The sequence below is a fragment of the Primulina tabacum genome, chromosome 14, assembly GCF_025594145.1.
Source record: "Primulina tabacum isolate GXHZ01 chromosome 14, ASM2559414v2, whole genome shotgun sequence".
NCBI classification, from domain to species: domain Eukaryota; kingdom Viridiplantae; phylum Streptophyta; class Magnoliopsida; order Lamiales; family Gesneriaceae; genus Primulina; species Primulina tabacum.
Window position 1 is genome coordinate 29,485,454 of NC_134563.1, and position 21,352 is coordinate 29,506,805.

The window sequence follows — 21,352 nt, forward strand, 5'->3', positions numbered from 1 at the left end:
GACAAGGGAGAATGCCCCGTCATGATCTCTAACCGTCGTGCAATATTCACTGTAGTTAAGCAACTCAAACGATCTCTTCCTGAACTGTTCTAGGAAATAAGTTGGACATCGGCATCTAACTGCTGCTAAACTTGTATGTAAAAGGATGATATAATTTGTATGATTGATGCTTATCGTTTTTCTGCACTTCAATTTTATGCTACACTTCGCTTTCTTGATTGCCTTATTGATTGGGCTTAAAAGTATCCTGAATAAAATGTGAAATAGGGTTAGTTGATAAAAAATTAGATATATATTTCTGGTCGATACCTTGGTATCGATCAGGTTAGATAACAATTACTTTTACCCCGAACGCACGCTCATTCTATTCGAAAACTACTACTACAAAAATATTTCAAATTGTAAATATATAAATTAAAATTTGATTTTAAAATTAATTTTTTTTTTTTTTGGGAAAAAAAAAAAATTACGCCAAGGCAATAGCCAATAGCATTATTCTATAGCGCCGCAGTAGCTCCCTACCCTAATCCTGAAATCTTCCCCTAACCTAATCCTGAAGTGAATTGTAGAGCGAAGTGTCTAATCGAACCGTCCATTGATTTGCGAAAAAGTGTGCACATTTTCAAAGATAACATTTTTTACAATTCCGTAACATTTCTTTACTCCGAGTCTGATTCCATGTTGCCCATAGCCTTCAAGCCTCTTGGTCTCTGAAAATGGTGAAGTGATGTCACTATGAAGAATTTTTTTAAAAAAAAAAAAGAAAGAAAAAAAGAAAATACAATTTGTACTGTTGGTCAACTTTGTTATGTGACTACTGATGATCATGAATTCGAGTGTATTTAGATTATCCTCCTTGCTTTATAGATGAAGAAAATAGGATCATGGAGAAACAAAGAGTACCTTCTTACAAACTTTCTTCTCTCGAACCTCGTATCGCTCAAGAGTTAGATCGCATAGCCATGAACCCGGGCATACCAACTGCAATTGAAATCAAACATTCAGAATCAGACCGGGATAATACTGTTTCTTTCCTATTTCTCATGTATTTTAGTAAATGCCATAATTTCAAACGCATGATCTTCAAAGATGGAATTCACTGTCAAAAGCATTGACCACACACTCTAAATCATATGTTCCTGGTAATGATTTTTTTTCATGTTTTACGCATTTGAATAACAGGTTTCTTCAAAGAAAACTCAGCAATAAAGTAAGAGATGTATCTAAACTTAAATGAATAAAATATTATACATGAAATTGATCAAATGTTGTCGATGTTAGATGGTAATGAAATATCATGAACCACCTAATGATAATAGCATCGAAACATAGAAATTGACTATTGAACCTTTAGTGCTGTGATTATCTTGAGTACGTGGTGAGACAGAGTGGTATATATGTTTGTATACACAAATGGCGCCAAACGAGAAAAATAAGGCCCACCAAAATCAATAATTGAGAAAAAGCAAACTCCCTCCACAATAAAATAAACGAAAATAGCAAAGACTCGCAGGGTAGATGACAATTCAGAAATATATTCAACGATGGCTTTTAGACACGACAAAAGGGTAATCACTGGTAGGACCCATCAGGGAAAAAAAGTTTTATATTTGTACACAATTTTTCAGCTTGCCAGAAAAAAAAAATAATTGGATCCGACAAAGGACATGATAGTCAAATACCACCTCGCAATTTTTGGCTTCACCAACACAACATGCCTTTTTATAGTTTCATTTTAATCAGCTGTCATTTGGTAGGAAGTAGCATTTAGAGATTCAAGTGAAAGGCACGAGCAAAAATAGTTGCCTTTCAATGGCTGAATCCATCTATAGACTCGATAAATTTGTATCGATTTGCATATATATCATCGTTTCTGATCGCAGAGATAGAGATAGAAAACTTGTAGTCCTGTTTCCTGAAGACAGAAGTACACAAGAAAACGCACTCTCAAAAAATCCAAAAGGAGAGGAAGAGTTGAAGTAAACAGAGTCTACCTAACTAGTCGTGAATAATTGGAAAAAAAAGCAAGCAAAATCGTAGATGAAAGAGTGAAGCAATCCCATAATTTCAGCACAATGCAAGTAACTAATTCGCAAATAGAAAAAAGAGGGGAGTAGTAAAACTAACATTGACTGTGCGCTGAATTAACTTGGCTCGTTTCTTTGGCCTTTGAGGAAGTTTGGAGCCTTTAATTGCCATGAAATCCTCTTCTTTCTCCTTATTTGTCAACGCGATCACAAACTTAGGCGGCCACACTACGGGGACAGCCTCGTTACCTGACAAAGGCCCACCTTTCTTCCCTTCATGGGTTGTCTCCGATGACCCAGAACCACCACTTCCGCCACCGCCCTGCTGCTGGTGGTGGTCATTTTGATGACTACCATTAATATTGCTGTTCTTTTTATTGTGAGTGTTGGTATTGCTACTAGCTTTGATCTTATCACCACCTCTATCCGGTGAAGCCAATCCCTTCACACCATTGCTATGTCCCCTCATACCAATCCAACTCTCTGAATTCCTAGAGGAGAAAGAAAATAAGAAATTACAAGTTAGAACGACATGCATCCCCCATTCAAGTGGAGTGGGCACAAGAAAAATTGACATATATCATGAAGTTACCAAAATTTAAAAACAATTTACAATTTAAGCAATAGATTTAAAATTTTGCTCCAAAACATATGAAATCTCAAGTAAAATTTCTCGGCACAAGACATTACATTCCGCACATACAAATCAATTACAGAAACAATTTACAACCAAAATCTGGTAAGATAAAAACTAAAGAAAAATAATGAGTGAAGGTGAAATTACGGGAATAACCTTGCGGTAGTTGCAGATCACAAGGTTTGGCGTAGAAAAAGGGAGAGCTGTTAAGAGAGGATGTGGCTCTGGATTCGGGTCGGCTTTTATTTTTAGAAGGGTCAAGGATTCAAGAAATTTGAGACTGAACTCTAAAGCCTAAAAGCAAAAGTGCAGTGGGGAGAAATTTCAAGGATTAGAACATAGTTTTGTGGAAGAAAATTTGGGCCTTTGGATCGAAATATGTCTGAAGAGTATACGTGTCCTAATCGAAACATCATCATATTCATATTAGTAATCAACTAATTCATTCATTCATGAAAAAGGAAGGGATCAAAGGACAAATGGCGGCCCACTTTCCAAAGTTTCCATTATCAACCATTGCCAGATAAAATATTGGATTAATGCCTAATTTGTTTTAGCTTGCAATTTTTTTTTACCAAAAACAAAATAACTATATCCTCAACGAAAAATAAAAAATAAGTACGATTTCAAAAATAAAATAAAAATAAATAATGTATTATTATTTTTTTTCATTTCTTAAAACTATTTTTACATATATCAGCAAAGTCATTACTATTAACTGAATTTTTCTTTGCTACCAGAACGTTTTATTCTGTTTAAATAACGTTTTATCTTAGGACGAGGTCCCCAAATAAATAAATAAATAATTATATTATTGATTTTCGAAAAAAAAAAAACAAAACAAAACAAAAAACTTGTATACTAATGTATTAAATTATACCGCAAATTATATTATTCTAAATTTTAAAATAATTGTATCCAACCGTATTTGATATGATTTGAAAATAATTTAATTTGTTCAAAGTGGAACCAAATAAACAATATTTTTCCAGAGCTGTTCCAGTCTTCCCCTAAAACAAGCCACACACCCTTATTTGTTTTTTTAGATATAAAATATAATATAATAAAAAACTCAAACATGCTATTTTAAAAAGTACGTTGACATAATTAAACAATTTAACATTAAAATTTAAAATAAGTTTATTGTGAAACAGTCTCACGAATCTTCATCTGTGAGACGGATAAACTATACCGATATTCACAATAAAAAATAATAATCTTAGCATAAAAAATAATGATCCAAATAATATATCGGTACCACAGAATACGACCCGTAAGTCTATCTCACATAAATTTTGCCTAAAATTTAATATAAATGCATCAGTTAAGTATATAGAAAGACATCTCCTCTTTTCTTTTCTTTTTTTATTTAAAAAAAGTATATAGAAAGACACGCTGACACGCCAGTTCAAATTAAAGCCAAACCAGCAGCGAAGATCCTTTAACATTTAATAAATTAGATTATGGGTCTTTAATGTGTCGTGGTGTTTATGATGGACTGCACCATTTTATTTTTAATTAATAATTAATTTGATGAAAGATGCCATCGCTGCGCTCCCATTACATTTTATTCCTAAGATTATCTATCTTCTCAAAACTGATTTTGTAAAAACATATTGAAAAGTAAAATATATTTACGAAATTTTAATAAATAAAAATAACATACTCACATTGTTATTTTTCTGAAAAAATCGAGAAAAAATTATTTTAACCGTTAGAAAACTCTTTTTTTTTTTGTAAAAAAAAAATATCAGCTATATTAAACACCCCCAGAGAAAACACACAAAAAGTAGAAATATCACCTCAAAATTCGATGTGAAGGTGACGGCGATTGCGGACGTTGACGGAGATTCACATTCACGTGAACCTTTTCTGCATTTATCTGCTGAAGCCAATTCGGATCCTTGTTCGGGTCTGATTTTATTACCCGACGATTGACCCGGGTCATGGGTCGACCGGATCCGGAGCTTGATTCCTTGTTGGTTTGGATCTTCATGCAGCGCAGCCTTTTCCTATTGCCCCACTGCAGCACGAACTCAGACGACGTCGTAGAGGTTGACTTGGGCTCGGATCTCAGTAATAGTGGCCCATCTCTGTTATTGGTCGATTGGCTATTGTTGCTCTCCATATTGCACCCACCTGTTCAACAATCCAATCACATTTGCGTTCAGATTCTGTTTGCTAACGGTGAGTATATTTAACAGTTCCTCCAAGGAAAATAAAGCAGGATTCAGTCGACAAGAGATGAAGAAATTGGTAAGAATTGCTCTGTAAGCTGAGCTTTGGTCATGTATATTGGCCAACGGAGGGAAATAGATTTTGATTTTTCTTTAGAACTCTGGTTTGGTTTTCTGATGGTGCTGAAGAAATTGACAGGAAACTAAGCAAAATTCTGTAATATCCAAATGAAAAGGAGCGTTGAAAATTATGAGGAAAAGGAGATTGGATTTTCAGCAAATATCTCAAATCAAGGCAGTAGAGATCGCTCAAAACACACAAAATTACCAAGATTGTGAATCGGATAAGACGAAATCTCCAGATTGAGAGATAGGAGAAGATGAAATCGAAGCGATTCGGAGGTAGAAAGGCAGAGATGAGCGAGCAAGTCACCGAATCCCATCACCATAGCATTACCTGGGGGTCTCGATTAAAACACGGGACTGTATGAGAACTCTATTCTTTTCCTCTCTCAATGGAAGTTTTTGACGAAATTGCTAATAATAAGCTCCGAGAATCAACACCGAAACCGATTGCTCTGAATCTGCATTTACAGAATATAAATATTTGTGAGAAACAGATCAAATTCAACCATATTTTCAGATGTTTTCTGAAATGAACAGATATATACCTTGTTTCCTCTTACTTTGGCGAAAATTTTACTGATAATTTTCTCACAGGAAAAAACAACAAGCAAGATGAATTGATATCATGTAACTCGAAATCTATATCAACTTCCGCTGGTTTATTCCTTCAGGCTCTGTGAACTCACGGATACGACGATTCAACCAGTCACTCGAACAGATCCAAGCCTCGATTTCAATCTTCGACAGCAATTTCAACATGTAAAAACAACAAAACTGAGCTTCGATATACGGATTTTGTATTCGATTCCGATATTTACAGACAAGAAACTGACATCAAATCTACAAGATGAACCTGTAAAGAAAAAATTACAGAAAAGAAACGCGTTAATCGCGAAGAGAACACAATAAGAACCGCAGAAATGGAAACACAACGATGATTACAAAGCTCTGCATTCAAATTTCCTTCGCGAAATCCAATAGTTCTTCAGCTTCTTTCACAGCCAGTAAAACCAACCAATCGTCAACGCCCACTTGAAAACGACTCCAAATCGCTTGCAAATGCACCTGTGATTCATAATACACAGACATATTACATGTTAAATCCGAGATATATCTTCAGAAAACTCAAAAACAGAAACAAAGACCACCTTTTCTGGAAACAATGAATTCACTGCATTTTACACACCAAAATTTGCCATTTCAACAAATTTCTAAAAAAAATCTGAAAAAAAAGAGTAGAAATTTGAGAGAGACGCTCTATTGTTCTTCTGGTGAAGAATGGAAAAAATATATATATGAAATTACTCTTCTTTCTACATCCCAACAACAATTTTTATACCCTCTCGTGTACACTTCCCCTCCAACTCAATCTACGACCGTTGATAATATATAAACGGCCTGGATTGCTTCTCCGAAAACTGTTTGAGACGCCGTTAGTGGGCCCCACTTGTAGACCGGATGTTCCGTAACGACGTTAATTTAGTAGATGGAATCTAAACTGCCGTGAGGTGACACAAATATAATACAAACGCTTTGCTTTATAAAAACAAATTAAATTTATTAGATGCATGTTTTGACTATGTGAATGGGGTTGTTTCGGTTTCAAGATCATTTTGGGTATCGTCGAGCTGTGTTGGCTTGAGGTATTCGGCACCCAGGATTTGTATTTTCTATCCAACTTCTTGCTATCTATGATGGCTTTACTTTAACGATTAATGCTAAGTTTTATAAAGTTATTGTGTTATGAGATATTCATCTCGTGTCGTCCAAGCTGTGACTTCGTCATCTGTGAATCGTGGATTTGATGAGATCGTCACTGATGAGATTTAATCTCTCCTTGTTTTAATCAATATCCAATCATTAACACATGTTAGCCACACGAGTGATTTGGTAACTCATTGTATTGATTATTATGTTCTGTAAGATACATTATCATTTTCTTGGATCGAATGTGTTTTTCTTTCGTGGATTTTGGATGTATCTTTTGGTGACTCTTTAATACAATTTTATTTCTTGATTAAAAAAAATTAAATTTAGTTAAATTCAATAAAAGTACAAGTGGTTACTTTAAGTAAGTTATCTAAAACAATAAAATAGAATTTATAGATCAAATTTGAAGGTGATAATTATTGAATTTCATATTTCATTTTTTTAATAAATATTTGTAAAACTATGATTATTTTATTGGATGTTATTTCAACAGCACGTGTTTAAATTTAAATTTTTTTGAATGAAGTAGAAAACGTAATATGCCGAACTATTAACTATCAGATTTAGATTGAGTTTGGATACAAAATTTATAGCTTAACTTCGTCGCATGCGACGGGCCGATGTTTATGGAGTGTCCGTCGGTACAATAATTTCATCAGTGTTATTGTTAAAAAAAAAAAGCTGTTTTGGTTTGGATGAATATTAAAATGTATTTTCTTAAAAAAAATTAGAAGTTAAAATAAATAAATAAAAGTCAGCTTCAAAAAAGCTTTTTTAAGGTATTTTTCTAAACTTCTTTTGTACCCAAAAATTACATTTTTTTAATAAAAGAAAATTTATTACTTAAAAACATTTTTAACATGTGATCTTCTTTAACCAAACGGACTATTAACTATTTGCTATGATTTTATTTTTTGTGAAAGATTTATTAAATAATTTTTTTATTTATTTAACAAATTAAAATCAATGCCAGGACTAGAGCTAAATATATTTTTGATGAGGTAAAAAAATAAATATATATCTTGTACGATGTTTTATAATTTAAAAAGTAAAAGTTATACCATATATGTTAAATTACAAATAATGAAATAATGTATTTTAGTACAAAAAATCAAATAAACAATATCTAGAAAGAAATCTCTGTAAAAAAAAAGGTATATAATTGTTCAGATTGAAAATTACAACGGAATCCACTCATTTTTTTAGAAAATAAATCCGTAGCCTGATCAAAATCAATTATCGAATTTATTATATTCTCATGTATACTTTTGAATGGGTAAAAATTTAGGATGTATTATGTTACACTTGAATCATTAATGATTAAAAAAATTGTAAAAAATTAATAATATTTGAATAAATTAGTCATAAATATTTTGAGTAGGTCTCTTGTAACATATATTTATTCGTGAGATATGTCAATTTTGTCTATATTTATAATAAAATCTATTCTATTTTTTTAAAGTTAAGGACATGATATTAAACATTTAGGAAGGACACCAATTTTTTTCCAACTTTACACTTATATGATACTAATATTACACTTTTGTTTTTTGTTCTGTTTTTTTTTTAAATTTCAACAAACACTTTTATTTTTATTTTTTTTATTTCAACAATTCAAAATATTTAGTCCATCCATAATTTGTCAAATTTCACTTTAGTCCATCGATAATGATAAAAAGGATTGTACACACACGCATCACGTGTGCAGAGTAACTAGTACTTATTAATTATGGATGCCACATAATATCATATATTGAATTCTTTAACTTTTTATGCTTTATAAAATCAGAAAACACGGTAGTTTTTGATAAAATTCAATGTTACATTAAAAAAAAAATTAGATTCATTATCCTCACATAATGATTGTATTTGGGCCCTATGAAAATATGAAAAATTTTGGGGAAAAAAACTGAGAAAATTATCAAAGCCTTTATAAGTGAGACTGATAGTCGAAAAAAAGTATTATATTTTATATTTAAAATATAACTTCTTATTAATAAGATTGACCATCTCATAAATATAAATCTATGAGACGTTAATGGGATTTTTATTCTGCCATATAGAATAAAAATTAGAAGTGTAACTAATGTCCACACGCACATAGTTGAATATTTATGCAATTGTAATAAATATGAAATTTTTTATATTAATAATTTTTTCACTCATCTAATCTAAAAATACGATAAAATAAAATAAAATAAAATATAAAACTATATATAAAGTTGCTGACGGCGAGGCGCGGGCTTTAAACTGAGCTAGGTTTTCGACCTTCACTCTCCTCTTGTGTGTAAAAACATGCCTACAGAAATGTTCATTTGACAAGAAAACCAAAACACCAACAGAAAATAATTATTCCGGAAATTTCAGTTCATACGGAAGAATAAGCAGGATAAGAGTGAGTTTTTCTGTACTGTTTGGTTTTGGTTCGCTGTTTTATATGTGCTTTGAGCTAGAGGACGGGCTAATTTCTGAAGGATTATTCAACATGGTCAAGTTTAACTCTTTTTCCTTTCTTTCCAACGTTGAATTGTTTTTCGATGTGGGATTTTGTCGTATTGTGTTCTGCGAAGGTTGGATGGAGTTTTTCAGGAAAGGAAGTTGCATATGTTGAGTTTTGGTTGGTTTGTGTTTGTGGGTTTGGTGGAACGATTAAAGCTTCATGTACAGAAACATAGATTGTTGGATTGGTTGGGGATTTATGATGTTTCTTTGAGCTGGTTAATGATGTTAGGATCATGAAGTCCGGTTGAACTTGTTGAATTTATGTTATATTGTCGTGATAATTTTTTGTATGAATAAGCTGATTAACTTTTGGCGGATTTGGCTACGTTACTTCTGTATAATGGAACTTATACAAAAGGCAGTTTGATAACTATCCTTTGATTTTTTTTGTTAATGGGTGAAATGGCTGTCATACCCTGCATACCAAGCACCGGGTGCCTGTATCTAAAATTTGTTTCAAGCTAATTTTCTTGATTTCTACCCGTCAGGCAGAAGATCTTGTTTTAATGCAAGTAAACTGAAAGTATAGCATCGGAGTCTGGAGAGAGAGAGCATGCTGGCTTGTGGTGGATCTGCAATGACGAGCTCTATTCAACAAACTGTTTGGACACAGGGATCAACATTTCCTTCTAAATTGCTTGGCACCAATGGGGGCTCAAATTATGTGACATTGAGTTCAATGAGGCCATGTAGGTCGTCTCCATTGGAAGCAAGCTTAGTTACTGGGAAGCCAGCCTCTTCTGTGTCTGTTCCTATCTCTGAAATTGAAGGTGGTAAGCATTATAAGTCTAAACATAGTTCAAACATGGAAAAACCATTGAATATTTTCACATTCTTGCTTACCCATGAGAGATTTATCATTAAGTCTTCATGTTTTGTGTGTGTTACCAAATTTTCCTTTGCATGGATCTGTGGTTCTTTTTTGTAAATGTTAATAAATGTCTGCTTTGGTTCTCGGCCCAGAATCTTGTCTTGTTTGATATTTTCCGTCAAACTTAATGTTGTCCTGGGTGAGACCTGAGTGTCGCGTGCTTTCAGTTCCTTGAATTTGGATAAGCATGATTTTTTGTTGTTTGATTTAAAGGGATAAATCCTTGCACATTTATACTTTTACTGACACGAGAACATTAAAATTCAATGATGAATCCATTATCATGAAAGATTACAACCCACTGTATGGCATTTTAAAAAGAGAGGGGCACCATTTGTGCAGCTTCCCCACGCATTCTTGTGATAATTATCAAGCCAGTTCATTTTTTTTTGTAACTGCTGTCTGCAACGTTCTCCGGTTGAGTTTCAACGGGTGTAACTAGCTGAGATGGCAATTGATTGGCTGATATTTATGGGAGATTTGATATTGTTTTGATTAATGATTGTCTTTATACATTTTTGTGTCTTAAGTTTTTATATTCAAAGACCTTAAGCTTTGGTGTTTTCTTTGTCATTGCCATTTTTTAGTGTGAAATGCTTGAGCCTTTCAGAGAAATTGAAACTTGATACTTTTCCTATTTATTCTCCTGGCAACTCGAATGAGTTGGCATAAAGTTCCATTGTTTTCCATTCATGTATTTCATTATACATTGCGAGTTTTCTTCATCGTGAAATGGATTGATTAGGTGCTGGGAGCAACTTTGTGGACTATGGCCTGAGCGAAGCAGATCCCGAAGTTCGATCCATTATTGACAGGGAGAAGAATCGTCAATTTAGAAGCTTAGAACTTATTGCTTCGGAGAATTTTACATCACGTGCAGTGATGGAAGCTGTTGGTTCTTGCCTCACTAATAAATACTCAGAAGGACTCCCTGGTAAAAGGTAATAGCTTGGATGAAGGAAAATGACATCAATACAATATTAAGCACTGGACATCATTACAATTTGTAATGCGAGATATATTTATGTTTATTTGTCTAGATATTATGGTGGCAACGAGTTTATTGATGAACTTGAGATTCTTTGTCAAGCGAGGGCGCTTGCAGCATTTGGTTTGGATGGGGAAAAATGGGGTGTAAATGTTCAACCATTGTCAGGTTCTCCTGCTAATTTTGAGGTTTACACTGCAGTTCTCAATCCACATGATCGCATAATGGTAAAATACAATCCTTTCTTCCAGCATCAATCTGTTGGAACATTTGAAGTTATTCTTATTTTATCGGGATTTGAGTGACTCCAGGGATTGGATTTACCTCATGGTGGACACTTGTCACATGGTTTCATGACTCCCAAGAGACGAGTTTCTGGCACCTCTATTTATTTTGAGTCCATGCCCTATCGACTTGATGAGTCTACAGGTCTTGGTATTTTGTTATGAAGTTTAAATAGCATGATTTCATAGATTAATAGTAACCATAACTGACACTAAACATTGCGCAGGCCTCGTTGATTATGAAATGCTTGAGAAAACAGCTATTTTGTTTCGTCCAAAACTTATAATTGCAGGTGCTAGCGCTTATCCTAGAGATTTTGACTATCCTTGCATGAGGAAGGTTTGTTTTACACGTACCTCGTCTGTATTCATGTATGCTTAATTCATGCATTATCCATGTTTTCGACCATATTCGGCATCTAACCATTAGTTTTTGATATGCAGGTCGCTGATTCTGTTGGTGCTTTTCTCATGATGGATATGGCTCACATTAGTGGACTTGTTGCTGCCTCTGTCGTCGCAAATCCTTTTGATTACTGTGACATTGTAACTACTACAACACATAAGGTTCGCTATGATTATTTGCTCTATATAGTTAGTTGTGTAAACTTGGACAAAGCACCTGGATTGCTGCCAACGAGAAGTAGAATGAATTAATGTGGTGTTTTTTTTGTTGTCAAATTTGACAGCAACAGGGTCATCCTTTAATTTATAAAAAAAATTCTCTTCATTTTGGTGACCATAACTTGACATGCTTTGCAGTCTCTGAGGGGTCCTAGAGGAGGCATGATCTTTTTCAAGAAGGATCCTGTTCTGGGGTTTGATTTAGAATCTGCCATTAACAATGCTGTTTTTCCAGGTCTACAGGTCTGTGGAATCTGTGCTTTGCTTGTCATTGTAGATGGATGTAAATATTAACGTTATGGGATTATTGCATATTTGATCGTATTTAAATTTGTTTCTGGTTAACCAAACCGTTTATTATCATGAACAGGGAGGTCCACATAATCACACAATTGGGGGGCTTGCTGTTTGTTTAAAACACGCAAAATCACCTGCGTTCAAGGCTTATCAAAATAAGGTTCTTGATGTTTTAGTTTATCTCTTCATGTATGATTATTTTGACGCCATCTATTTGTCTGGTAGGTGGTCAATAATTGTAGAGCTCTCGCCGACCGGTTAATGGAGTTGGGATACAAACTGGTCTCTGGAGGGAGTGATAACCATTTGGTCCTTGTGGATCTCCGCCCCTTGGTGAGCATCTGACTTATTTTTACCTTTCTTGTTCTCATAGAAGGCGAGTGATGAGATATTGTTTGTGTTTCCATACTTAAATTGTTCTTAAATTCGTTTTACTAGCAGTCAATTGCCTGTCCGTGTCTACAATTGAAATCAACTACTCGTAATCTTTGGTTATTTTATTGCCTATTTTCTTTGGATGATTTATCATATGTTCTAATACATCAACCCTTCTCCCGTGTGCAGGGGATAGACGGTGCTAGAGTGGAGAAAATTCTCGATATGGCATCCATCACCCTAAATAAAAATTCAGTACCTGGTAAGTGTACAGAATCCTTCTGTCATATATGTGACCATTTTATATAAATTTACCGAATCTTAGGAGGGGTTTGACACAAATCACTATCCATGCATAAAAAATATAAAGCATATGAGAAGATGCTAGGAAGAAAATACGAAAGATTAGCACGTTGTTAACTTGTCATAGAGAGACATGTTACATCAAATTTTAATAAACACGAATATTTGGATGCCTGAGCTTGTATTCTGCACAGAAACTTTTAGCTTCCCTGATTTTTACTATTGAAATTTATAGGTGACAAAAGTGCACTAGTGCCTGGTGGGATACGCATAGGTTCACCTGCAATGACTACCCGAGGTTTCAGTGAAAATGAATTCATAGCAGTGGCAGATTATATCCATGAGGGTGTGCAAATCACCTTAGAAGCCAAGAAATCTGTCAGCGGCTCGAAACTACAAGACTTTATGAAATTTGTCACTTCCCCAACCTTTCCTCTGATCGACAAGGTATTGGATCTGCAAAAACGAGTGGAGGCACTTACAAGCCAATTCCCATTACCGGGGCTATGAGGCCGACAATTTGGAGCATGGATACACTTCATTTTTCCCTTGGCTTTTGTTTTATATGTGAGAAGCGCCTGAGAAACACTGTTTACACCTTTCAATCTTCAGCGGTCTAGTTAGGTATATTTTGAATAATTATTTTCTGAATCATAATTGCAACAGTTTGATCAATAAACAAATTTGAACGTGTAGTTAAATTTATAATTGAATTTCCCAAAATAAAAAAGTAATCTTCAATTATAATTAGAACCACATTCTTGTGATTTGGAACCAAGTAATGAAAAAAAATTGTACGTTCAATTTTATCGATATTCATAATAAAAATAATACTCTTAGTTTTGACATAAAAAATAATATTTTTTCATATATGACTCAAATAAAAGATTCGTCTTGCAAATACGATCCCTGAGATCGTCTCACATAAATTTTTACGAAAAATATTATTCAATTATAATCACTATGATTTGCATCACCCGTTGTCCATTCCACTTAAAATCGTTATTGCACATAATTTTATCAACAAAAATAACATAGTGACTTCATATTAACCAAATTTCCAGGATATAACAAGACTTCACATATGATAAATGTATATATTTGAAAAACATAAAGATAAAAGTTACAATTTTGTATCTGAATGCATAGACTTCTCTCGAGAGGCCTCAGCATCACACTGTTGCCAAATAGCAAGTATGGATAACTCTTGATCATATCACACAGAATGCTCAGAAGCCAAGCGTTAACAAGAAAATTTCATTGAAGAACCAACACAAAGTTGGCTCTTCTTACATGTTAGCTGCTCATCACCGCATACAAATAACATAAAACATGTCGACGATCTTAAAGCCGTTCGACCTCGAAACATGGATGGCATGAATCCAACCAGACTCTCAAACAAAACTAGACTTGTTCCAAATCAAGAAGAGATTGGAAACAAATAACATGTCGTCAAAAAGCAAGTCGAATAACGCATGTATGCGCTGCATTTCAATAAAAGTTCGTGTAAATTTAGCTACTTCAAATTTGAAGGAAGCAAACTTCCTCCATTCGTGACAAGTAGCCATTTTTAGGCACTGTGCAAAAGGTAGCTTGCCATTGTTCATAGATACGAAGCCCCCGTTGTCTGACTTTAGTGCCGACTGAAAACGAAACGAATTTGGAAAAATAAACAATCTTGAAGTTACCTCACTAAAAATCTAAAATAATCAGACAATATTTGAAACAATTTTCAATCTTAAAAACATAGAAATTTTGAGACATTTTTCTCGTGTAATTAAACTGAAAGATAATGGGTTTCCAGAAAATCCCAAACTATGCGATCTACAAAACAAATAACAAGATTGAATTTTGAATAAGTTTATTTGTTTTTTATCATGACCCATACAAAATATCTGAGCTTCCACCTAGATTTTTAGAAAAATGTACAATCTTGAAGAACCAATGAAACAGAATTTAAAATAAATTTGTGTCTGGATCTCAACGATTTCCCCAGTTTATTGTATCATGAAATAATAAAAGTGTTAGATTCCATGGATCTTCAAACCGGAACGATTCATCTAGGCTCCAAGCGGCAGACGATTTGCCAAAGGAAATGGGCAACTGCTGCTGACTCGTATGGAGCCATCTCGAATTCTTGTCGATAATGGCGACCGATAAACAATAGATAGAATCCGAATCGGGGTGAATTAAAGTTACATGTTTGGTTGCATAATCAAAAAATTAAGAAAAACCCAGAAATTTGAACATAAACAATAGCTCCAGGAGCAAAAGACGGGAAATTGAAGCGAATCAACCAAGGATTATGCAAAACAGGAGAGCGATTGCGTATGCAACTTAAGAAATTCACGGCGTGAATAAATAATAGTTGTGAACGGCGTGTAGCGATGGATGCAAGAAACCCTAGGGTTCATTATTTGCTCAGAAGGCCAATGTTTGTAGTTTATTGTAAATGAAGCCCAACCTCGGGTTTAGAAACCTCCCGTGATTTTATTGGTTTTTCGAGATAATTATTTTTAAGTATTTATACCAACTATATATTTATATATATTAATGTTGAGAGGATAAAATGACCACTTTCCATAATTTTATATAGTGTTCAGTTGTTTTTAAAAAATTATATGATGATAAATTTATTAATATACAAAACTCTTTCAACTACAATTTTTTGTCCCAGCATTATGTAAGTTTGAATTAGACCCGACCACAGTTGGCATTTGACTCGGACTTGAACCGCGATTTGGATTTAACTCAGACGTGAATCACGGTCAACGGTCTGACTAACCGGTTCAATGAATTTGACCCTGAAACCGTGACCATAACAAACCCAAGGCGGTACGGTCCGGTTACGATTTTAGAGTTAAAAATCAATAGACTCGTCGGGTCGAACGGGTCAAACCCATTGGGTAGGACCCGTTCCACTGACAGGTCGGTTATTCTTAATATTTTTTTCTCACACAATTATCTCTCAATTCTCAATTCTCAAAATATCAAGTCTCGATTATGGATTTATTATCAATTGTTCATTTATTTTCCTAATTACTCAATTTTATATTTATATAAATGGTCGGATCAAGTCGTAAAGCTGGTAAGGGAAATGGAAAGAGCATCATGTTCGAATTGAAGGATCACAATTTTCCTTCATTCAATGTCGATGACTATGATCTTGATTTTTTCGATGAGAAACATCAGGAACAAGAGATTCAACAAACACATCATCATCAAAGTCAAAAAATATGAGCAATCCGACTCGTAAAACTCAAGTAGCACCTCGCCACAAGTCTAATATCTTCACCAAACATTTCAAAAAGATGACAGTTCAATCTGGGGATTTGCAAGACAAATGCAAACATCGTTCAAAAAGTTAAAAATTTTAACAAGGAGGTGGTTATGAAACTTTAATATGACATGTCGAGAAAAATCATCAGATGAAAATTAATATTGATCGTTCTCAAACTCAAAATCCGCCATTCTCGTCTCAAAAGGTAACGATTTTCAATTTTTAAATTTTCCGAATCTAAATTTAGAAAAGAAACAACTAAATATTATGCGATTAAACAACTTTATTTTAGTTTTAGTGATAAATTATCTTTTGAAAATTGACTTTCAACAAGTGCAAATCCTACTATTAGATGTGTTGTAAGGCCCCAGATTTTATATCGTGTTAAATTACGATTATTAATTTTAATCGAGACGATTAGGAGAGGGGCTAACCGAGACATGAATTGAGATCGCGTGGGAAAATTAATGTGCGAGGGCAGTAGCATCGGCGCACATGCGCGATCGGATGCGCGCACATGCGCCAACCTGGCAGAAGACCTCGCGCATATGCGCGAGCCTGTGCAAGCGAAGTCCAGAGGACCTCGCGCATATGCGCAGAAATGAGTCGCGCATATGCGCGAGCTGCCAAGGCCGAGACCCGTAGGTCTTGCGCATATGCGCCAATAATGTCGCGCATATGCGCGAGACATGCAGATTGAGGAGTCGCCACGTTTCCTTGAGCATGCATGGGATATATATATATATATATATATATAAGTATTACTTCGATTATTCCTTCAGAAATTGATAAAAGGAGCACCGAGGAACTTCGTGAAAATCCTTACGCCTTTTTCCACTCAGATTGTGATTTATGAACGATCCGTCCGTCTGATTTCTAATCCGACTTCAGTACTAAGTTCCTATCAACGCAGACTACAACTGGACGTAAGTTTTGTTACGTTTAGATACGATTTGAAATTATGATATCGTTAGAATTGAAGAAGAATCATATATGGTGTTTCTGATACAGTGGACATCGTATAATCGAAGTCAGATTAAGAAACGGACTGATTATGTAATTGTTATGATTTTTGGAATTGATTGATTGAGATTCGATATCAGATTTGTATTGTTTGAAATTATGAGTTGCACCGATAGTGATTATGAGTTCTGGTATTATATCTGTGGTGTTGGAATTGACGAGGTTATCGAGACTGTATTGTTATACCGTCGAAATATCAGTTGATTGATATTGATCAGATTCGGTATTGATTTAGATGGTATTGTGATATCATATGTCGATTGGCATTGGTCAGATTATGTTTTGATTTGAGTATAAATCAGAACAGGTTTTGAACTGAGTTATTTACTGATATTGTATTTATTCGATTGTCATTATCAGATTGGGTATGGACAGAGTTGACTTCAATACTTCGTCTTCGTCGGACCGAGAAGATAAATGTATAAATTAATGTTGAGTTGGGATTGCACAACTCGAGTGAGGTTTGGCTCGAGTTTCCCTAAATCACATACTTTACCTTATTGTATTGATTTGATTGATGTACTTGTTCTCTTGATTTATAGACTGCAGGTATTAGACGAGTAATCTTGTGACAGAAGTGCCTGATAGTGGTGGGATCGCCACGGGCACATTGCACGATCTCACAAGATAGTGTATTGGCGATTGTGCCAAAGTCTGTCACCGGATGTTTGGCTATCGATGTGAATAGAATTATAACTTCTTCTATTACTGATGATCGATATTATATCGATGTGGATAGAATCGGAGCTTCTTCTATTACTGGTGATCGGTACCGTATCGATGTGGATAGAATCATAACTTCTTCTATTACTGATGGTTGATATCATATCGATGTGGATAGAATCGGAGTTCTTTCTATTACTGGTGATTGATACTATACCGATGTGGATAGAATACGAGCTTCTTCTATTACTGGTGATCGATACCATATCGATGTGGATAGAATTGGTATTTCTTCTATTACTGGTGATCGATACCCTATCGACGTGGATAGAACTGGAGTCTTTTCTATTACTGTTGGTCGATATGGGAATGCTAACTTCTGGAAACCGGGATCCCTAGACTAGGATTGAGTCTAGTCTTAAATGTGAAGTCATGAGTCTAGTTGATAGTTATATTGATTCATGTTGATTATGTTCCTGAATATGGTACATATTGATTTATGTTCCTGATGATGGTACATGTTTAGAATAGGATTTATTCTTGATATAGATTTATATTCTGATTTGAATACATGTTAGACATAGTTGTTTTTATGATTGCATGTATACATGATTTATACTGAGAATGTAATTCTCACCGGAGTTATCCGGCTGTTGTCTTGTTTGTATGTGTGCATGACAACAGGTGGGATAGGATCATGGTCAAGAAGAGAACGAGACTGGACTAGATAGCGTGGAGATCCGGGCTTCGAAGCAACTTAGGATTCAACACTGATATATAGTTGAACCTAGTTGAATTCTTGTAGATAATACAAGATTTGTATGTTTATGTCTAATATGTAATTTGAATTGAATTACATTACGTTTCCGCTTTGTATTTTAAAAAAAAGTTTTAGACCCTGTTTATTATAATTGGTTGAATTATTCCTAAAGACGATTAAGGAATAAATTAGCGTCCGGGTCCCCACATGTGTCCTACGAAATACACTCAAACACACACTTAAAAATTAGTTGTTAAACAAAAAAATTGCTGGTTTAAATAATAAATTTTCTTGTGTTCGGATATTTGAAGTGATCATTGACAAAGTTCTTCATATATGAGTATTACGTATAATTGGATTGATATTTCTTGGAAAAATAAAAAAATATTGTTTGCACATAGATATTTTAACGCATCACACACAACACAAAATATTTTTCGACTTATATTTGTTATTTTAAAATAATATGGTTTAACTTCTTAAATTTTTTCAATTTTTTTGATAATACTAATGCAAATACTTATAGTATTATTCAGCTTATTAAAATATATAAACCATCATTAGATGATAATTTTTTTATATTAAGTGCAATGTCATATTTTAACTTTGTGAGTTCAAGATGAATTAAAAAAATAAGAATGACATATTAAACAAATTAGGACATCTCTAAATTATGAAACAATGAGACAAATTTTGCAAAATCAATTGTATGAAGCCTAAACGCTTTGCACTAGACGTTCCAACTCGTTGAAATACAACATATAATTATTATCGTATTTTGAATATAAATATTTATTATGTATATTTTTATCAATATGTTCAAGCTCATGATATTTTTGTTTTCGAATCAATGTAACATATGCACTAGTATTTGTGAAATTATATTTTTCATTTATTTTAACACATTGTTGCAACATTGCATGTATTTTTACTGAACTTATTAAATCTAGTGACGATATTTTAGTTCAATGTATTTATGTCATGAAAGAAAAATATGAACAATATTTTTTAGAAATTCTTGAACTATTTTTATGTGCTTTTATAGATCCTAGAATTAAATTACATGGTTTATGTGAAATTCAGAAAATAAAATAGTATTGATGACATTTTTGTAAATAACTTGAAAAATATTCAATTTATTTTGATGGCATTTTCGTAAATAAGTTAAAAAATAATGAATAAATTTTAAGGACAAAATGATAATTAGTGATATATCTTGGTCATATGAGGTCCAAATGATTTGAAATTTAGATATAACGTAGAAAACTCAAAGATATAGAAGTTTCATGTTTTGAATTTTGAAAAATTTGATCGTTTGATTGGTCCAAAAGGATATACCGATGTTAAAATGTTAAATATTATATATTATATTATTTTATTAATATAATATAATATAATATAATATTAAAATAAAAAATAAAAAAAAAATAAATTGAGTCGTAGAATTCCACCCACTCATGTAAGACAGAGAGATAGAGTAGATAAGCGAGAGGAAGGCAAATAGAGTTTTAGATTTTTTTTTCGATCGTGCGAATTATCGGTTTATCTAATCGACGAACCGACTTCAGTTATGAGATCGTTGACACGAGGTCTTCGATTTGAGGTATAAATTTTATATTTTTGGTGATGTTTGAAATTCGTCGATTTTTGGAATAAATCCGATAAATTGTTAAATCATACAGGTTAAATCATACAGAAATTGAAGATTGTTGAATAGTATATGATTTTAACGAATAAGAGATAATTATAGTGATGTTGTTTTGAATTATTCCTAATTTATTATAATTAGGGAGTTTAACGATTGAGACTGAAGAATTATTTGTCAGCTTTTATTAATTCTGATTATATATGTGGTAGAATAACCGACAAGAAATTAAGTTTTACAGTCGGAATTGAATTATGCTATGATTTGAATTTGATATGAAATTTCAAAAGATATTTGAAACTTATATAGTTGATTTTGAATGATGTTATTGATTGAATGAATATGTTATTGATGTAAATAGATTATTATACTGATATTTTCAAGCTACATCGATTGGAACGAAGAATTGAGGTATGTTGCGACCGAGTAACATACGACATGTATCTGTATCATATGATATATGTTTGATTGATTTGATTGAGAATATATGTCTATATGCCTTATTTGTTGAGTTGATGTGGCATACATGACATACACGTTGAGCTATGATCCTTGGATATCTTGATATGATTGAATTTGATTCTGGGGTTTGTGAACACGATGCTATGTTTGGCATTATGTGGCCCTTAAAGCATAGTCATTAGTGGCCCCGCTGATTGATTGAGATTTGGGATTTGATAGTGCTTTGTCGACGTTATCATACGAGTATCCCTGATTGAGGCGGTGTGCCAGCTCGAGCATTGATTTGATAGCGATTCGATTGATTCTGATATATGGTCAGTGGATGGGCATTTGACCTGATACCTCCACGACATACATGCATTGCATATCATATATCATTATTTAGATACTTGTGGTATATATTGTGGTTGTTTCAGACTGAGCTTTGCTTACCCCAGAGGGGGCTGTTTTTGTCTTTGTATGTGGATAATGACAGGAACTCCAGGATATCAGGAGGCCGGAGAGGGTGCTTCTGGCGGGAGTCACAGTTTGAGCTAAGGTTTTATGTTTTCTTTCCCAGTATATATATGTATCTATATACCGGGGCATGTCCCGAGGA

The 21,352-nt window shown here is 33.7% G+C and overlaps 2 protein-coding genes and 1 non-coding gene across 6 annotated transcripts; 1 reads left to right on the forward strand and 2 right to left on the reverse strand.

Moving 5' to 3' along the window:
• Positions 1–576: 576 nt before the first annotated feature.
• Positions 577–6,272, reverse strand: LOC142524179 (uncharacterized). Of its 4 annotated transcripts, none has more exons than XM_075627999.1 (8): positions 6,116–6,272; positions 5,910–6,032; positions 5,513–5,820; positions 5,170–5,425; positions 4,467–4,803; positions 2,128–2,518; positions 904–981; positions 577–710 (listed from the first exon to the last, which is right to left on the reverse strand). In XM_075627999.1, exons 4-8 carry the CDS (start codon positions 5,288–5,290, stop codon positions 660–662), a joined length of 978 nt encoding a protein of 325 aa, XP_075484114.1. In that variant the 5' UTR covers positions 5,291–5,425; positions 5,513–5,820; positions 5,910–6,032; positions 6,116–6,272; the 3' UTR covers positions 577–659. The 4 variants fall into 4 exon arrangements, with proteins under 4 accessions (XP_075484114.1, XP_075484112.1, XP_075484116.1 ...); XM_075627997.1 differs by having other exon boundaries at positions 5,513–5,807; positions 5,896–6,032; XM_075628001.1 differs by having other exon boundaries at positions 5,299–5,425; positions 5,513–5,807; positions 5,896–6,032; positions 6,116–6,270.
• A 2,634-nt stretch (positions 6,273–8,906) lies between these two features.
• Positions 8,907–13,612, forward strand: LOC142524520 (serine hydroxymethyltransferase 3, chloroplastic-like). The gene is made up of 12 exons (XM_075628545.1): positions 8,907–9,072; positions 9,668–9,949; positions 10,796–10,991; positions 11,091–11,265; positions 11,350–11,467; positions 11,550–11,662; positions 11,767–11,889; positions 12,085–12,189; positions 12,317–12,403; positions 12,469–12,576; positions 12,808–12,880; positions 13,157–13,612. Exons 2-12 carry the CDS (start codon positions 9,733–9,735, stop codon positions 13,429–13,431), a joined length of 1,590 nt encoding a protein of 529 aa, XP_075484660.1. The 5' UTR covers positions 8,907–9,072; positions 9,668–9,732; the 3' UTR covers positions 13,432–13,612.
• A 533-nt stretch (positions 13,613–14,145) lies between these two features.
• LOC142525727 (small nucleolar RNA R24) lies at positions 14,146–14,238 on the reverse strand. The gene has a single exon (XR_012815178.1). It is a non-coding gene; the product is annotated as a small nucleolar RNA R24 (small nucleolar RNA).
• Between the last annotated feature and the right edge of the window lie 7,114 nt (positions 14,239–21,352).

Bases quoted from the DNA above. Each gene is read 5' to 3' on its own strand.
- LOC142524179 (XM_075627999.1), bottom strand. From the start codon at position 5,290: ATGGTGATGGGATTCGGTGACTTGCTCGCTCATCTCTGCCTTTCTACC. The intron at 982-2,127 runs GTTAGTTTTACT...TTTCAATTGCAG, and splicing joins TAATTCAGCGCACAGTCAAT to TTGGTATGCCCGGGTTCATG. The intron at 711-903 runs GTACTCTTTGTT...CACCATTTTCAG, and splicing joins AGAAGAAAGTTTGTAAGAAG to AGACCAAGAGGCTTGAAGGC.
- LOC142524520 (XM_075628545.1), top strand. From the start codon at position 9,733: ATGCTGGCTTGTGGTGGATCTGCAATGACGAGCTCTATTCAACAAACT. The intron at 11,468-11,549 runs GTCTTGGTATTT...AACATTGCGCAG, and splicing joins TCGACTTGATGAGTCTACAG to GCCTCGTTGATTATGAAATG. The intron at 12,190-12,316 runs GTCTGTGGAATC...TATCATGAACAG, and splicing joins CTGTTTTTCCAGGTCTACAG to GGAGGTCCACATAATCACAC.